The 19,896-nt window shown below is 37.4% G+C and overlaps 1 protein-coding gene across 1 annotated transcript; it reads right to left on the bottom strand.

Moving 5' to 3' along the window:
- Nucleotides 1-10,922: 10,922 nt before the first annotated feature.
- On the bottom strand, nucleotides 10,923-18,835 carry LOC110926034. Its single transcript, XM_035986432.1, has 4 exons — nucleotides 18,803-18,835; nucleotides 16,010-17,150; nucleotides 11,655-11,711; nucleotides 10,923-11,208 (listed from the first exon to the last, which is right to left on the bottom strand). Exons 2-4 carry the CDS (start codon nucleotides 17,148-17,150, stop codon nucleotides 11,192-11,194), a joined length of 1,215 nt encoding a protein of 404 aa, XP_035842325.1. The 5' UTR covers nucleotides 18,803-18,835; the 3' UTR covers nucleotides 10,923-11,191.
- Between the last annotated feature and the right edge of the window lie 1,061 nt (nucleotides 18,836-19,896).

Genomic DNA, 19,896 nt, shown 5'->3' with positions numbered 1-19,896 from the left:
AAGAAAGGTTTTGGTCCGTTCACGTGTCCGAAATACTCGTTTTAATTTCAAAAGGCCGTTACGGTCAACTTTTAGGCGAATGACGGAAATGCGCAAAAGACTCGGGTAACTCATGAACCGATCACAGAGGTTTATACCGACATGTGACCTGGTCCTAAGAGAGTCCTAAGGCATATCTATACCTCACTAAAACGGGTCAGAACTGAAGTCAAAGCAAAAGTCAAACTTTTGCGACATTCGGCTCCGAACCGGTTCAATATAGCAAATGATCGATTCAAACGAGCGCAAACAAGTTTATATACTTATTATCATGTTTTATGATTGTCAAAACAGGTTCCATAGTATGTACATTACAGATTATGCATAAATCGCTAAAATAGCTTCCTGTTGACTTTTTAACCGCACGTTTGACTCGATATTTGACATAGTTAGAGTGGTGATCAGGGGGAACCCTTTTAGAGGTTTATTACCCACATAAATACCAACTCATAACCACTTTTGATTCGTCATAAGACTGAACCATTTGTAAGTTATTGCAATGACAACCGTTAGTTACGACGGTTGTGTTTATAGGCTAAAACTATGGAAATGTATGACCAAAATGGTTGTGAACGACTTACAGAAGTGTGTTCTTGCTTATAGAGCAGAGAAGGGTGCTTGGGAGCTCCTTAGAATGATCAGAGATGTATGTTTGAGTTGTGTGAATGTTATGAGCCAATGTGGCTTATTTATAGTGCTCAAAAGCTTTCAAGATCATTACACAACAGTCTACAATTGATCATGGATCATGGGCAGGTGTCCCTAAGGTGTATGGGTCAAGTGTAGGGTGCCCATGCCTCATTTATTGAGGTTTGATCGTTCACAATGCTCAAAAGGCAAGAAACTACAATGTTTCTGCATCTGGGCACTTTACGCGACCCGCATGGGAGTTCCCATGCACTTTTACGCGGGTCGCCTAAAGTTCAAATATCAGGCGTGTAATTTAGGAGGCTCGCGGCCCGCCTACACTTAAGCCTAACCTTCACGCGGGTCGCGAGAGGTCTGTTTTTCAGATTTTTAAAATCCTTTGTAATGATTATCAGAATCCGGTAATTAATAACGAAATCTTTCGTAATGATTTACCTGACCTTTCGGGTTTGAAGGGGTAACTTTGCGGTTTGGCCCTCGGTTATTTACCGATAGGGGCCTCGTGTTATTTACCCGCATTATAAAGTCCCCGGTTAGTTTATTAATTATTTGGAAAGCCTTAACTTTCACTGTTGACGCTTTTAACCCTTCTCATACGAATTTGAGTATAACTCTCTCGTTTTAAGACGGAACTTCGCGGACTTTACACAGTATATTCTAGTGAGCGTATAATACTGTTACGAAGCCTTGGGAACGTTAAAGGGTCACTCAGAGGTATAATTAAACATGTTGACACAGTTAACCCCTGTAGTTCGTAATCTCTCACTTTCTTCCGCGTTTCGCTTCCGTACGATTTATGATTTATTCGTTTGAGGGTACAAGCATTTATTTAGGGTTATTATACAGTATACTTACCCTTGTTGACATTTATAACCCTCGAATTTATATACTTTCAAGGTTTGTCAAAATTAGTCCTTTATTTATTATAGATGCCACGTGTAATCAAATGACACGTGTTAACACATCATTGGACACAAAAATTCGAGGTGTTACAAAAGCCTAATTAAAATAAGTTTAATTTTACTATATTGGACAAATTCAAAGCCTAATTAAAATAAGTTTTTACTATATCAGTGGCGAAACTAAAACTCAATGACTGGAGGGTCAAAATAAAGTTTTTATATACCCATTACATGACAACACTTTTTTTAACGAGACGATATAGTGCGAACACAAGAACAACAATATAACCATTATTTTCCAAATTACAGAAGAAAAAAGTGATTAGACCTTAAACAAAAATATAACATATAAATAAAACAATCAAATAACACAAACAAAATATTTGACATTCTAACTTAACTGTTGGAATTCAGTGGTGTCAATTTTACTTTTTATCAAAACGGGTTTGACATATTTTATTAACTAAATATATAATTAATAAATACGCAGCGGAATAAATATAAATAATCAACACCAAAAGTGAACCGAACAGGATCATGGTTACAAACATGCAAATACAGTATGTAAAAATAATTAATCTACCGATGAGAAAAATAATACCCTTTTGGTTAATAATAACCGTGTGAGACACCGAGATACAACGAACGAGTGCTAGAACACGAACACGAATGAATAGGGTTTGCAATAGAGACCGGTTGGCGCCGGACACAAGTGCGGCGACAAAACAAGCCTGTTATGCTTGTGGACAATAGGGTCGCAAAAGGAGAAATCCTTTTGGGTTTTTGCAGTTTTTCTATTTCTTTTGAGTTGTGATAATAATATATATCACAAAATCAATCTTGTGTTTATCTCACAAAGCAAAAACAATTGCTTTATACTTTACAGTAGAAAATCATGTCAAAAGGAATATTATTGAAATATATATCGTAATATATTTAGGTTATCATCCCTAATTGTATCTTAGGTCACAAAGCCTAATATAATAAGTTCAAGTCCAGACGCAATACGAAGCCCGAAAAACAAAGTTTAATTAAATAGGTAATTAAACGTTAAATTATTTATAACGTGTATAAATAATAAACCCGTCTTTCGTGGATATATAATTATTGTAGATAATTATATATTTCGTTCCGTTAATTGTTCGTGATCACCAGTTAATCGAGTTAAGTGGATTTAATATTCGTTGCCCAAGGTGTAACTCTTACGGGTCATAGCTCGGTCAGCAGCGTTGACTTATCAAACCCGTACATATAATTCCAACAATCTTCCACTTGGACGGCATTCGATAAAATCCTCAACACAGACAGTCAGCGACGCTCTAGCTGCACATGGCCGCCCCCAACAAGGGATGATACTTTAAAGTCATTAACCAAAACACCTTGCTATTAGTAACAACTTACTATTGCAAGACAATAGACTTATGGTAATTGTTGTCATTCATCCTTTCTGTAAAAGACATAAATTGAATCAATGAGACATGGATTAAGTTCATTCTCATATGGTGTTCAATTATTATTGTTCTCGATCAAGAGTCAAAGTGGTCCGAACAAACACACAGTAAGTTTGGGTAAGGCCTTACACTTCACCAGTTTGAATCAACGAGGGCACCACAATGTCTAACTGTTACATATCATGTAAGAGTACAGAATCCCATATTGACTACATACAACTCCCACTGAACTTCAGAACTATTCCTAATTAAAGCCTTTAAGACTGGCAGTTACGCGACAGCGGTTGACAATAATCAAAGAATAATCCTTGGTAAACGGAAGTTCTAATATGTATCTCAGGTCAAAGGATACTAAATGAGTATACCAATATCAAATCATCTTATGACTAAAATCCATGAAGATGATTTGATGCGAGTTACATCCAACGTCATTCTCAATGAGGTCTGTGAATTTGGAAGTCAACTCCTTGAGTCCAAAGTCAGAATAGTCTTAATTCAGAATCATTCCCACGAGTCTGACAGGCTACGGATAGTTTAGAATGCAAGATTCACGGATTAAACGTATTAAAATCGAACACAGTTATAAGATTCAAAATTGCATTTAACCAGTAAATCAAAATTGAATTCAAAAGTACAACTGTTAAAAGTTCGTACATCCAAATACTAAATCAAAACATACAGCTAGCTAATCTAAGCCCGATAGTATCCATGTGCTGATCATGCTTGTCCTGAGTCATGGGCTTAGTAAACGGGTCTGCTAGGTTTTGATCTGTGTCCACTTTGCTTATCACAATGTCTCCACGTTCCACAATTTCCCGTATATAGTGGAACTTTCTTAGAATGTGTTTGGCCTTGTGATGAGACCTGGGCTCTTTGGCTTGAGCAATAGCACCCGTGTTATCACAGAATATCTCGATGGGTTTCTTAATGCTTGGAACCACATCGAGGTCGGCTATGAATTTCTTCATCCAAGCAGCCTGTTTTGCAGCATCTGATGCGGCTATATATTCAGATTCGGTGGTTGAATCCGCCACCACACTCTGCTTGGAGCTCTTCCATGAGATAGCTCCTCCATTTAGAGTGAATACAAAACCTGATTGTGAGCGAGAGTCATCTCGATCAGTTTGAAAACTGGCATCAGTGTAACATCTTACAGTGAGCTCTTCTCCTACTCCTCCAAACACTAAGAACATATCTTTAGTTCTTCTCAGATACTTTAGAATGTTCTTGACAGCAGTCCAATGGGAGATGCCAGGAGCTTGCTGATAACGACTAGTCATGCTTAAAGCATGCGAGACGTCAGGTCTAGTACATAACATAGCATACATGATAGAACCAATCGCTGAAGCATATGGAACTCCTTCCATTCGCTTAATTTCAATGTCCGTTGAAGGAGATTGCGATTTGTTCAACACAGTCCCTTTAGTCATAGGAACACCTCCTTTCTTGGAGTTTTCCATCTTAAAGCGTGTCATCATTTTGTCTATGTATGTGCTTTGACTTAGCCCTAGAAGCCGCTTAGATCTATCCCTATAGATCTTGATTCCTAGAATATAAGTTGCTTCTCCAAGATCTTTCATTGCGAAACAAGTTCCCAAATAGTGTTTAACTTCGTTAAGCATAGGGACGCTGTTTCCAATTATCAGTATATCATCCACATACAAGATGAGGAATGATATAGTGCTCCCACTAGCCTTTCTGTAAACACAATGCTCGTCTTCATTTTTAACAAAACCAAACTCTTTGATCTTTTGGTCAAAATGAAGATTCCAGCTACGAGACCCCTGCTTGAGTCCATAAATGGACTTATTCAGCTTGCACACCCTATTAGGATATTTTGGATCAACAAAACCGTCTAGCTGAACCATATAGACATCTTCAGAGAGATGCCCATTTAGAAAAGCGGTTTTGACATCCATTTACCATATCTCGTAGTCATAGTACGCGACTATAGCAAGCAATATCCTGATCGATTTGATCATAGCAACGGGCGAGAAGGTTTCATCATAGTCAATACCCTGAGTTTGAGTGAAACCCTTCGTAACTAGCCGTGCTTTAAAGGTGTGTACATTTCCATGCATATCAGTTTTTCTCTTGAAAACCCATTTGCTCCCTACTACCCGAGATTCGGGGGGTAGCTCAACCAAGTCCTAGACTTGATTATCACGCATAGATTGCAACTCAGCATTCATGGCTTCCAGCCATTTCTCAGACTCTGGATCTGAGATAGCAGATTTGTAGTTAGCAGGTTCGTCATTAGACTCATCTACTACCAAGACTTCAGCACCTTCGAGATGCCAAAGGTATCTGTCAGGTTCTTTACAAGTCCCGCTATTCTATGAACACCTGTGTTTATGTCTGATTCATCAGCAACAATTTCTTGTTGCTCAGACGTTCCGACTTCATCAACGGTTGTTGTTGGTTCTCGAATTTCTTCAAGATCAACCACATTATTTCCAGTTCCTCGATTAAGAAGTTCTTCCTCGAGAAAATGCCCCTTCCTTTTGATGGATATAACATTTGCATCAGGATGGTAGAAATAATATCCGCTTCTTTTATAGTATCCGACAAAAACAACCTTTTCGCCTCGAGGATCGAGCTTATAATCAGCATCACTTGTGATGTATGCATCACATCCCCATACTTTTAGGTATTCCAAATCGGGTTTACGCCCATGCCATATCTCATATAGGGTTTTGTTTACCCTTTTAATCGAAGCCAGATTGACAATGCGGGCGGCAGTCATAAGAGCATGACCCCAAAAAGAGTGAGGCAAGTTAGTTCTACACATCATCGATCGAACCATATTAAGTAGGGTTCGATTTCTCCACTCGGTCACGCCATTAAGTTGCGGTGTGCCAGGTGGAGTGGGTTCTGAAATTATTCCACACTCTTTGAAATGATTGAGGAACTCTAAGCTGAGGTATTCACCACCTCGATCTGATCGAAGTATTTTTATCTTTCTAGTAAGTTGGTTTTCTACTTCGTTTTGAAACTCTTTGAACTTTTCAAAAGTTTCATGCTTATGCTTCATAAGATAGACATAAGCATATCGACTATAATCGTCGATGAAAGTAACGAAGTATCTTTCATGGTTTCTTGTCATGGTTCTGAAAGGGCCACATACATCAGTGTGAATAAGTCCTAGCAGACCATTGGCCCGTTCACCGACACCAGTGAAGGGACGCTTTATGAGTTTGCCAGCTAAGCAAGATTCGCAATCATTAAAGGAGTCCTGTCCAGTGGATTCAAGAATCCCCTCGGATTGGAGCCATTTTATGTGTGCCTTACTTATGTGGCCAAGTCTACAATGCCATAGAAATGTTTCATTAATACCAGCTTTGTTACGCTTAGAAAGATGATATATGTTATTACATGTTTGAACATCAATCTCATAAATACCATTTCGAGGTTTAGCCTCAAAATAAAAGACATCATTCAAGTAGGCAGAAATAGAAATACCATTAAAAACGTACTTGAAACCTTGTTCAAACAAAAGAGAAACTGAAATAATGTTTCTGGTTATACCAGGTGCAAACAAACAATTGTTTAAATTAACTACAAGGCCAGAAGGACATGAAAAATGAAATATGCCGGTTGCAAGAACGGACACTCTTTTCCCATCACCAACGATGAGTTCCATGTCGTCTTGTTTCAGCTTCCTCCACTTTTCAGGCTCCTGCAAAACATTAGTGATGTGGTAACCACACCCGGTATCAAATACCCATGTATTGCTAGAGACAGTAAAAAGCTCAATAACATAAATGAGAATACTTGAAGAAGTACCAACATTATTGGCCTTGTTCGCCTTCAGCTTGGCTAGATACTGCGGGCAGTTCCTCTTCCAGTGCCCCATTTGGTTGCATTCAAAGCACTGACGCTCCTTGGGAGGGGGTGGTTTAGCAACCTGCTTGTTGTTGGCGGCAGATTTGGCAGCAACAACAGCCATTTTCTTGCCTTTGCTGTTATGAGCCTTTTTTTTTGTTGTTGGGCTTCTTAACACCACCAGACATGACCATCAGAACTTGGTTGGTTTTATGTGAAATGTTCATCTCGGCCGTTTTGAGCATACCATGTAGCTCAGGCACAGTCTTCACCCAAGCATTCATATTATAGTTCATAATGAACTGGTCATACGAGCTAGGGAGAGAGTTCAAGATGAAGTCCGCTACCAAGTTTGTTCATCTGGTCAATGTACCCTTTCATCTTAAGCACATGAGTACTGACACACGATCCTTCTTGCACTTTACAGCTTATGAGCTGCTTCATGGTGTCATATCGCTCCTGTCGGGCTTGTTTCTGAAACTTGCCTTTCAGTTGCTGGATCATGTCATAAGCATCTTTATCTTCCATGTTCTCCTGAAGTTCAGGAGACATGGTGGCTTGCATAAGGCAAGCTACCTCAATGGCATCCTCGTTATGCTTTTCCAGTGCCTTACGAGCAGCAGTAGTGTTACTTTCAGGCTCGGTAGGGACTGGGCCATCTAAGATATATAGCTTTTTCGCCATCTTGAGAACTATTCTCAGATTGCGGTGCCATTCGAGAGAGTTGGTGTTATTCAGTTTTTCCTTTTCAAGTATAGACTTGAGAACGAAGGAGTTGTTTTCATTAGACATCTGTTACTTAAGCAAAGAGTTTTTAATTAGTATTTTCGATGTATATTTCCTTATTTAATTAATGACCCATTACAGTAATTAGAACAAGGAATGAGAATCTGGCTATGTCAATAGTAAAGGCAGCTGTGGCATGCACTTTAGTAAGTGACTAGGCAGACTAACAACGAGTGTCAATTGTGAGAATTGCACAACTCTCGAGTATGAGGCCGCTAAGACAACTCTTGTCTATGCATTGATACGTTTAGCCTCATCTATGCCGACTTTCTACTTTCAAGACAGCTGGAGCATGTGGTGAGAAAAGAAAAAGTAATAGTCGTCCTAAAAAAGGTACTTGTGGAAGGGCCGGATGTATCAACGAAACCCTTGCACCTTGGAAGGATATGCCAGACATCAAGTGTGGTGATGTGGCTCCAAACACTGATGGTTTGCTTTTATGTTCCAAGTGTAGCTTGTGATATGATGGCATAGACTATTGATTTTAATTATGGGTTAATTTAATATTTACCAAATAGGGTCGTAAGAGCCAATTTTAGTATATATTAGTCGTGACATTTTGATGAACCCTTTCATCTCTCAGGACACTTAATTTTAAATAACCTATTAAAACTAAGTTTGCCGCGACTTGTATAACAATATAAAAGTTAATAGTTTTAAAACTATTAAGTTATAAGTTTTAGAAAGTTAAAACTTGTTAAATTTTCAAAACTCCAATGGTTATAATTTATTTTAAAATAATGTATTTGTTTTATAGCAAATATTTACAAGTTGTAAAAATCAGTTTAGAACTTGTTACAATTGATTGTGAATATTTTAAAACACATTTTAAAAGTTTGGTATTAGGTTGGTGTGTTATATAACAACTTATATATGATAAAAGCAACCATAATAGCAAAATAAATATGTAAATCTTTAGGCCATTTTGTTCATCCTTGCTAGAGCCAAATAGCAAGACCAAACTGGGTCACGGGGTAACAAACACAAAACAACCACAAGGATGGACCTAGTGCATCTAGTTGTCTTCAGCACCTCCATGATTCATGTAATGTCTTCTGTTTTGTCTTCCGGTCTTCAACTTTATATTATAATATAAAATACAACAAAATTGAAACCCTAATCTATTACAACTTTGAGCCATAAAGTGGGCCAAAACCATAAAACAAAACAATAACAAAAATACAAGTACAAGGTCGGCCAGATTTACATATTCAACACAATCATATTGAAGTGAGCAATCTTTTGGTCAAACAAAACAAATAAAACTTTTGACCAAATAACTTTTTGCCCAAGAAATACTTAGAGCTGAAACTTTAAACAAGTTAAAGTTTAAGATCTATAACCGGTTAAAAGGACCGGTTCCGATTTGCATGTTGTAAGCGTGGCTCTGATACCACTGTTGGAATTCAGTGGTGTCAATTTTACTTTTTATCAAAACGGGTTTGACATATTTTATTAACTAAATATATAATTAATAAATACGCAGCGGAATAAATATAAATAATCAACATCAAAAGTGAACCGAACAGGATCATGGTTACAAACATGCAAATACAGTATGTAAAATAATTAATCTACCGATGAGAAAAATAATACCCTTTTGGTTAATAATAACCGTGTGAGACACCGAGGTACAACGAACGAGTGCTAGAACATGAACACAAATGAACAGGGTTTGCAACAGAGACCGGTTGGCGCCGGAGACAAGTGCGGCGGCAAAACAAGCCTGTTATGCTTGTGGACCGTAGGGTCGTAAAAGGAAAAATCCTTTTGGGTTTTTGCTGTTTTTCTATTTCTTTTGAGTTGTGATAATAATATATATCACAAAATAATCTTGTGCTTGTCTCACAAAGCAAAAACAATTGCTTTATAATTTACGTTAGAAGATCATGTCAAAAGGAATATTATTGAAATATATATAGTAACATATTTAGGTTATTATCCTTAATTGTATCTTAGCCCACAAAGCCCAATATAATAAGTTCAAGTCCAGACGCGATACAAAGCTCGAAAAATAAAGTTTAATTAAATAGGTAATTAAACGTTAAAATATGTATAACGTGTATAAATAATAAATCCCGTCTTTCGTGGATATATAATTATTGTAGATAATTATATATTTCGTTCCGTTAATTGTTCATGATCACCAGTTAATCGAGTTAAGTGGATTTAATCTTCGTTGCCTAAGGTGTAACTCTTACGGGTCATAGCTCAGTCAGCAGCGTTGACTTATCGAACCCATACATATAATTCCAACACTAACTTGTATTAAATAATTATGAAAATTATATATAAAACAAAAACATAACTCAATTTTTAGAAAGTTCCTATGATTTACTCTTACAGTCAACTCAAGTACAAAAAAGTTACTGAATAGCATTAAACAAATTAAAAAGAAAAAAAAGATAAATGTATAAAATATTGGGTTTTTACCTACCCGTCATCTTCTTCATCGTATCCACGCATATTTTGAAAACAATTTATCATTGTCGCAGCTCTGCTTCCCCTCACCCGCGGCTAGAAAAATTTTTGGATAAACACTTTTTAACTCTTTTTACTCTTATTTTAACTATTCTACTTATTAATGAGGGGTCAAAACTCAAAAGAGAACTCAGTGGATAAACACTAGTATCTTTTTTGTGTTAAAGTAATTTAAGTTAATTATTATAATATTAAAATTACTATTCATTAGCTTCTAATTTTATAATATATATATATAATGTATAATTTTATGAAATTAACATGCATGATATATGTCATGGTTATATATTTTGAATATGTGTTTTGTATATATTACAAGAGAAAATAAAAACTAAAGAAAGGAGAGTAAGTTTTGTTGTGTTTTGTTTCACTTGGACTTTGAAAAACTTCTATCCACAAAATTTCAATTTACAAGTAACTAAATAGATATTACTCGGAAAATAAATATTTTCTCAACATCCAAGAATCAAGGTTTTGTTTTCGATAGAATTGGGTTTACTATATAAAAGGGGGCTGCGGCTTAACTTTTTTCTTGTTTACCTGTCGGAAGTAAGATCAAATGCATACTAAATTTTGTGTAAAAAACTGTAAGAACCAACCAAATTACTACAAATGGATTAGGAGTTAATTTATATTCAGGGACAATATTGTCACATAATGTAAATATGGATTATGGAAATCCCGTAATTCAGGCAACTAAATGTGTTTATGAAACGCCCATATTCCACATATGACATATAACATAACTTTATACGAATTCTAAAAAATTTTGACATGACCCGTTCGAAAATTTAACCTTTTCCCTGCTTTTAACAACATCATTATATTTATGTTCTACGACACTTTTCAAAACCACAAAGTTGTGACCATGAGGTTCACCATGAACGATTTTGTACAAAACATACCAAAAGATTTAGGAATCCTAACTACTTACTAACATACTAGACACAATTTAATATCATAAGACAAAACGAAATCTTTGACCCTTTCATAATCAACGACATGAACCGGAAGCGTGCAAGAGGTCGACATTGTGTGTTCGGTCCGAGTGCGCCACAATCAAGCATGAGATTTACCTAACATTCATAACAATAAACACTTGTTAGTTCGTAACACATAACAATTAAAATCCTTTAATTTCATATTCTTTTTTTTTTAACCCGTTAACATAACATATTACCTTACTAACATCGTTACTTTCATTCGGAAACATTCAACATTCCACTTCCCGATTCATTTGTGATGAATCGCCACATATTATATTTTTCAATATACTTACCTCATTTGACCCGTATGGCAAGTCAAATTCCTAAACATTCCAACTATCATTCTTCTTAACATTCCAACCTATTAGACGGATCTTTCCTACTTTACCACAGTTGATCTTTTAGACATTTCTCCATACAAACTCTTTGCATTTATTAAATCATGATTCATAAAGGGAAATACACCAAAATCATAGTACTAATTGGTATCATTCATAATTCTACAAATAGAGTACATAAAGTTCATATGAACTTACCGCGATCTTGTGATGATTGTGCCTTTGAGTGACTTGCGCCTTCTTCCTTCTTTGTGCCTATATGTCATAATCCCATACTTTAGCTTTCTTTCAACATTAATTTCACAATCCTTATGGTATGTTATGGCGTTTACTAGTTACATACATCATTATCATGAGAAAGTTGCATCATCTTAACAAGTATTCATGCAAAAGCCATAACTAAACTCACTTAGGCATTTTGTCAAACACATGGTGTGCATATCACTAGAATAGCATAATGTACAAGCATTTTAAGCACAACTTTCATAGTTCACTCCTTGAGTAACATAAACATCCTACCATGTTAGAATCTATCATTCAAATCAAGAACATACAATTCTAAATCAATATTCATAACAATTTCATAAGTTAATCATCAAATTAACATACAAAACTTCACAATTGTTAAACATTACTTGACATGCAAGTGGGTTTTTGCCCTAACCTTGTTCATATTCGAATTTTAGCATTCTAATGATATCTAGACCTTCCTAATAACCATCAATCTTACTGAATTTTGTATTACATTCATGAATTACACAAAACCCACTTAATTAAACATTCATCAAATCACAAAATTGACTTACTTGAGATCAAGAACACTTAGATAATCAAGATACTTGGGTAATGCATTCGATTCTTCAATAATCTAGCTCTCAATTGAAGGAATTTAGTGATTTAGGGTTTTGGTGAGGGAAGGAGTCCCCCTCTGCTTCTCACGATCATAGATAACCAGACTTGTCTGGTTTCTCTTTTTTTTTGTCATGTTTTAACCCCCTTTTTTACATATCTAGTCCCCCATCTTTTAAGTCCTATTCACTTTACTCATTTCTAGTTACAATCTTGGTAACTTAATGCATATATGAGGTTTTTGATTTGTTAAATGGTATAAATTTTAATGATACTCTAATTTTCATATTTACCCTTCCTTTTCGTCTATGTTTTGTGATGAAGCATTAAAACTCGTCACATAGGAAATTTGGGAGTTACAAGTCTACCCCCTTAAGATGGTTTCGTCCCCGAAACCAGAATACATACCGAATAACTCTGGGTAGTGTTTTAGCATATCATCCTCCGCTTCCCATGTGAGATCCGATCCCTTCCAATGTTGCCATTGAACCAATACTTGCCGAACGGATTTGTTGCGGAGTTGTTTTACTTTGAAGTCTTTTATTGCTACAGGCCTTTCAACATAATTCAATTTTTCATCTACTTCAATATCGTCTAGGGGCACATATGCAGTCTCATCTGCGAGACATTTTCGCAGTTGCGACACGTGAAAGGTGTTATGAATCCCATCCAACGCGGGTGGTAATTCTAACCGATATGCCACCGCCCCAACCCGGGCGAGTATTTTGAATGGCCCAATGTATCGAGGACCTAGCTTCCCGCGTTTGCGAAAACGGATTATTCCTTTCCATGGAGAGACCTTTAATAACACACGATCTCCCACTTGAAATTCTATTGGTCGCTTTCGTCGATCCGCATAAGACTTTTGTCTATCTTGCGCTGCTTTTAACCTTGACCTAACCATATCAATCTTTTCATTCGTCTTGGTCACTACTTCTTTTGACGCGATCTCTCGTTGTCCCACTTCCCCCCAACAAACTGGGGTCCTACATTTCCTTCCATAAAGCATTTCGTAGGGGGCCATTGTTATGCTGTTATGATAACTATTATTATATGAGAACTCCACCAAAGGTAGATGATCATCCCAGCTTCCTCCGAAATCCATAACATACGCCCTTAACATATCAACTAATGTTTGAATAGTTCGTTCTGACTGACCATCGGTTTGTGGATGGTAGGCGGTGCTAATGTGTAATTGGGTCCCCAATTCATCATGAAACTTCCTCCAATAACGAGATATGAACCGGGTGTCCCGATCGGATACTATAGACACCGGAACCCCATGTCGGGATATGATCTCGTTCATATAGACTTCCGCCATCTTTTCTGAATTATAATTTTCCCGAATAGGGAAGAAATGTGCACTTTTGGTCAGTCGGTCAACGACCACCCATATTGCATCGTGCCCTTTTCTTGTCTTGGGAAGCTTAGTCACCAAATCCATCGTTATATGTTCCCACTTCCACACCGGGATCTCCAAGGGTTGTAACTTTCCATATGGCTTTTGGTGTTCGGCCTTTACTTGGGAACACGTCAAACACTTAGCAACATACTTGACAATGTCTCTTTTCATCCCCGGCCACCAATAATTCATCCTCAAGTCTCGATACATCTTTGTAGCCCCCGGATGAACGGAGTATCGAGACTTGTGAGCCTCATTCAACAGTAACTCTTTCACCCCACAATGCCGAGGTATCCAGATTCGGTTATATCTCGTTTTCATACCATTTGCATTCTCTTCCAATTCATGAATAAACCCTTTTGTTCTTTCTTTCTTCGGGTCAACAGCATTTAAAGATTTCGTTTGAGCTTCTCGAATTTCATCAAGGAGTTTAGGAGTGACAACCATCTACATGGATTTTACCTGAATCGGGGGTGGGTACTCCTTTCGACTAAGTGCGTCCGCCACTATATTAGCCTTCCCGGGATGGTAATGGATGTCACAATCGTAATCCTTAATGAGTTCCAACCATCTTCGTTGCCTCATATTGAGATCTTTCTGTTCGAAAAAATATTTGAGGCTTTTATGATCCGAGTAGATAGCACATTTCACCCCATAAAGGTAGTGCCTCCATATTTTCAAAGCAAACACGACTGCCGCCAGTTCTAGATCATGAGTTGGGTAATTGTTCTCAAGCTGCTTGAGTTGTCTTGAGGCATAAGCATTGACCTTACCCTTTTGCATTAATACACAACCTAGACCTTGGTGGGAGGCGTCAGTATACACTACTAATTCATCTGTTCCATCCGGTAATGTCAACACCGGAGAATTTGAGAGCTTTTCTTTTAAAGTCTGAAACGCTTTTTCTTGTTCTTCACCCCATATAAACTTTTCATTCTTCTTTGTTAACTTCGTCATAGGAGAGGCTATCTTGGAGAAACCTTGGATAAATCCCCTGTAGTACCCAGCCAAGCCTAGAAAACTTTTTATTTCGCTTGGATTCTTCGGGGGTACCCAATTCATTACCGCATCTACCTTGGACGGATCCACATGAACACCGTCCGCATCGATCACATGACCCAGAAATTGTACCTCTCTAAGCCAAAAGGCACACTTTGAGAATTTTGCATATAACTTTTCCTTGCGAAGCGTTTCTAATACATCACGTAAATGGGAAGCATGCTCTGCTTCACTGCGGGAGTATATTAGAATATCGTCGATGAAAACGATTACATACTTATCAAGCATATGTCGGCACACCCGATTCATTAAATCCATAAACGCAGCTGGTGTGTTCGTCAGCCCAAAGGACATTACTAAAAACTCGTAATGTCCGTACCGTGTTCGAAACGCGGTTTTCGGCACATCTTCTTCTCGCACACGCAGTTGGTGATATCCCGACCGCGAATCAATTTTTGAAAACCAACTCGCCCCTTGTAACTGGTCAAAAAGGTCGTCAATTCTGGGCAACGGGTATCGATTCTTCACCGTTAACTTGTTCAACTCTCGATAGTCGATGCACATTCGCATCGAGCCATCTTTCTTCTTCACGAATAATACGGGTGCTCCCCATGGTGAAACACTTGGTTTAATAAAACCCTTATCGAGCAACTCCTGAAGTTGCGTCATCAATTCTTTCATTTCGGTTGGGGCCAACCGATAAGGAGCTTTAGCTACCGGTTTTGCACCCGGGTTAAGCTCTATTTTAAATTCTACTTCTCGTTCAGGTGGGAGCCCTGGTAGGTCTTCCAGAAATACATCCGGATATTCATTCACCACGTTCACATCTTCAAGCTTTGGGACACCTCGACTAGTGTCAATCACATAAGATAGATAAGCTCTACCCCCGTTCCTCACATGTTTGACAGCTTTGATTATAGAGCACAATTTCGGCTTGATGACCCTTTCCCCTTGAACACTTATCCGTTTCCCCCCCGAGGTTACTATATGAATGACTTTCTTTTCACATTGAATTTCAGCATGGTTTTGGGCTAGCCAATCCATTCCTACAACTACTTTAAATTCCCCCATGTACATTGGAACAAGGTCTATACTAAATTCCTCATCTTTGATTATTATCTTACAGTTTTTGCAAATATCATGCAACAAGTAGCTTTTACTATCAGCAACTTCAACCTCTAAGGGTATTGACATCTTTTAAGCTTAAACGATGGGTGAGCTAACAATTCATTAGAAATGAATGACCTACTAGCCCCGGAATCAAATAAAACATTCATAGGCATAGAATTAACCAAGAATATACCTGAAACCATGTCCGGGCTAGCTTTAGCTTCATCCGAGGTTAACTGAAACATCCTTCCGCGAGCCTTGGGGGGCTCATCCTTCTTCCCATCTCTCTTTGCCCCTTGTTGGAGTTTCGGACATTCCGCTTTAATGTGCCCCGTTTCATTGCAATTGTAACACGCCTTTGAGTTTTCGGGGCACCTATAAAACGGATGTCCTTCTCGTCCACATTTGTAGCATCCCTTCTTTCCCGACAAACATTCACCCGAATGATGCTTCCCACACGTCTTGCAAGTCGGGATTTCACCACTTGCTTTCCCTTTCTTGCTTTGGTCTTGATATCTTGCCTTTTTCGATGGGCTTGCGTTGGTAGGCTTCTCCGCTACCCTTTTCTCTCCCCGTTCAACCTGCCTTTTTATCTCAATTTCTCTGTCTCTTGCCCATTCAATTAGTTCATTTAACGTTGCACACTTGGAGGGGTTTACAAATTCCCGATATTCAGCCTTTAACATAGCATGGTAACGTACAATCCTTTGCCTCTCAGTCCCCGCTATCTCCTCACAGAACTTCACCCTCTCAAGGAACTTGTTTGTTATCTCATCAATCGTTTCATCCTTTTGTCTGAGACGTAAGAAGTCTTCCTGAATCTTATCAATTGCGGATTGTGGACTATAATATTTCAGAAATGACTCCTTGAATTCTTGCCATGTTAACGATTGTACCTTATCATCCCCCAATTCCTTCGAATATGCGTCCCACCAATCTTTTGCTCGAAGTTGTAGAAGGCCCGTGGCAAACATTACTTGATCCTCCACTTCACATCTACTTCGTGTAAACACTGCCTCGGTACTGGAAATCCACCTTTGACAAGCTATCGGATCAACTTCCCCTTTGTATGGTAAGGGGTTGCATGCCATGAACTCCTTGTACGTGCATCGCCGAAAGCTTTTCTTCACTTTCAATTCGCTAATCATTTCTTTCAATTCTTCCACCTTGGAAGTTACCGAGGTATTAATTATTTCAAATACTTGTCCTTCGACTTCTTGAGCTAGTCGGGGAATACTAGCCTCAACTGCTTTCATTACTTCTTCCACAATCATAGCTTTTATTTCATTTCGGCGTGCTTCATCGTCCTCATTCGCATTCACCTTATCGGCCATCTACATAAAACATTCGTTACATTCATTAGATTTCATTTCATTTCTTCCACCATCATGTCTTAACATTATTTTATCATGACACGTTCCATTCATCATTCATACTTCTTGCCTTATCGTCATTGTATCGTATCATTCTTTATTTTAGACATTCATTCATCCTTTCTATCATATGACCATGCTAGTGCTACGTAGCTCTCATTCTTTCTAATATGTGAAAGGAATTACTCATGACTAAACCATGCTTAAACTTTCTTTGGAAACTCAACGTTTCCGACAACCAACTCCATAGTATTCTTTATCCCTTACACCTTGATATAATTTTCTTACCCATTAGGATCGAATTATATCATTCTAAGTACCTTCCGTATGAATAAATCAATAAACAAAACAATATATTTTAAAATGGGCTGAAAATGAGCTCCACCGTAAGTTACGGTGGTACCGTAACTTACGGTGGCCCCTTTTCCTTTACGGTGCTGAGCTACTGTTTTACGGTAGCCATCCTTTCTCCCAGGTGCTACCATAAATTACGGTACCACCGTAACTTACGGTAGTGCCCAGCGTACTTTTATTGATTTTTCATGTTTTTCTACTCCTTTTTGACCCGTATTAACCCGCAAACTGATCTGATTCATCCTATATCTTCCACTACATCACGTAATCATTCCATAACGTCCCACAACAATTTATATTGAAATGCAAAATTATTTCATAACGTAATCATTTAGAACACTTACTTGCTTTGCGCCACGGATCGAACACACACTTCTCCCGAGCTTTTGGTTTGAGTTCAAGCACTTGATGCTTAAATCCCTCAAACCTAGGCTCTGATACCAACTTGAAACGCCCATATTCCACATATGACATATAACATAACTTTATACGAATTCTAAAAAATTTTGACATGACCCGTTCGAAAATTTAACCTTTTCCCTGCTTTTAACAACATCATTATATTTATGTTCTACGACACTTTTCAAAACCACAAAGTTGTGACCATGAGGTTCACCATGAACGATTTTGTACAAAACATACCAAAAGATTTAGGAATCCTAACTACTTACTAACATACTAGACACAATTTAATATCATAAGACAAAACGAAATCTTTGACCCTTTCATAATCAACGACATGAACCGGAAGCGTGCAAGAGGTCGACATTGTGTGTTCGGTCCGAGTGCGCCACAATCAAGCATGAGATTTACCTAACATTCATAACAATAAACACTTGTTAGTTCGTAACACATAACAATTAAAATCCTTTAATTTCATATTCTTTTTTTTTAAACCCGTTAACATAACATATTACCTTACTAACATCGTTACTTTCATTCGGAAACATTCAACATTCCACTTCCCGATTCATTTGTGATGAATCGCCACATATTATATTTTTCAATATACTTACCTCATTTGACCCGTATGGCAAGTCAAATTCCTAAACATTCCAACTATCATTCTTCTTAACATTCCAACCTATTAGACGGATCTTTCCTACTTTACCACAATTGATCTTTCGGACATTTCTCCATACAAACTCTTTGCATTTATTAAATCATGATTCATAAAGGGAAATACACCAAAATCATAGTACTAGTTGGTATCATTCATAATTCTACAAATAGAGTACATAAAGTTCATATGAACTTACCGCGATCTTGTGATGATTGTGCCTTTGAGTGACTTGCGCCTTCTTCCTTCTTTGTGCATATATGTCATAATCCCATACTTTGGCTTTCTTTCAACATTAATTTCACAATCCTTATGGTATGTTATGGCGTTTACTAGTTACATACATCATTATCATGAGAAAGTTGCATCATCTTAACAAGTATTCATGCAAAAGCCATAACTAAACTCACTTAGGCATTTTGTCAAACACATGGTGTGCATATCACTAGACTAGTATAATGTACAAGCATTTTAAGCACAACTTTCATAGTTCACTCCTTGAGTAACATAAACATCCTACCATGTTAGAATCTATCATTCAAATCAAGAACATACAATTCTAAATCAATATTCATAACAATTTCATAAGTTAATCATCAAATTAACATACAAAACTTCACAATTGTTAAACATTACTTGACATGCAAGTGGGTTTTTGCCCTAACCTTGTTCATATTCGAATTTTAGCATTCTAATGATATCTAGACCTTCCTAATAACCATCAATCTTACTGAATTTTGTATTACATTCATGAATTACACAAAACCCACTTAATTAAACATTCATCAAATCACAAAAATTGACTTACTTGAGATCAAGAACACTTAGATAATCAAGATACTTGGGTAATGCATTCGATTCTTCAATAATCTAGCTCTCAATTGAAGGAATTTAGTGATTTAGGGTTTTGGTGAGGGAAGGAGTCCCCCTCTGCTTCTCACGATCGTAGATAACCAGACTTGTCTGGTTTCTCTTTTTTTTGTCATGTTTTAACCCCCTTTTTTACATATCTAGTCCCCCATCTTTTAAGTTCTATTCACTTTACTCATTTCTAGTTACAATCTTGGTAACTTAATGCATATATGGGGTTTTTGATTTGTTAAATGGTATAAATTTTAATGATACTCTAATTTTCATATTTACCCTTCCTTTTCGTCTATGTTTTGTGATGAAGCATTAAAACTCGTCACATAGGAAATTTGGGGTGTTACAGTTTAGGGGAGTGTGGGTGCTTATTACTTGCAAAAATTTCATCACTCACAACATCCAATCAAGTTTCGTCATGTTATCAAC

Source organism: Helianthus annuus, chromosome 17 (assembly GCF_002127325.2).
Source record: "Helianthus annuus cultivar XRQ/B chromosome 17, HanXRQr2.0-SUNRISE, whole genome shotgun sequence".
Classification (NCBI taxonomy): domain Eukaryota; kingdom Viridiplantae; phylum Streptophyta; class Magnoliopsida; order Asterales; family Asteraceae; genus Helianthus; species Helianthus annuus.
This window is presented reverse-complemented; position numbering and strand designations above follow the sequence as displayed.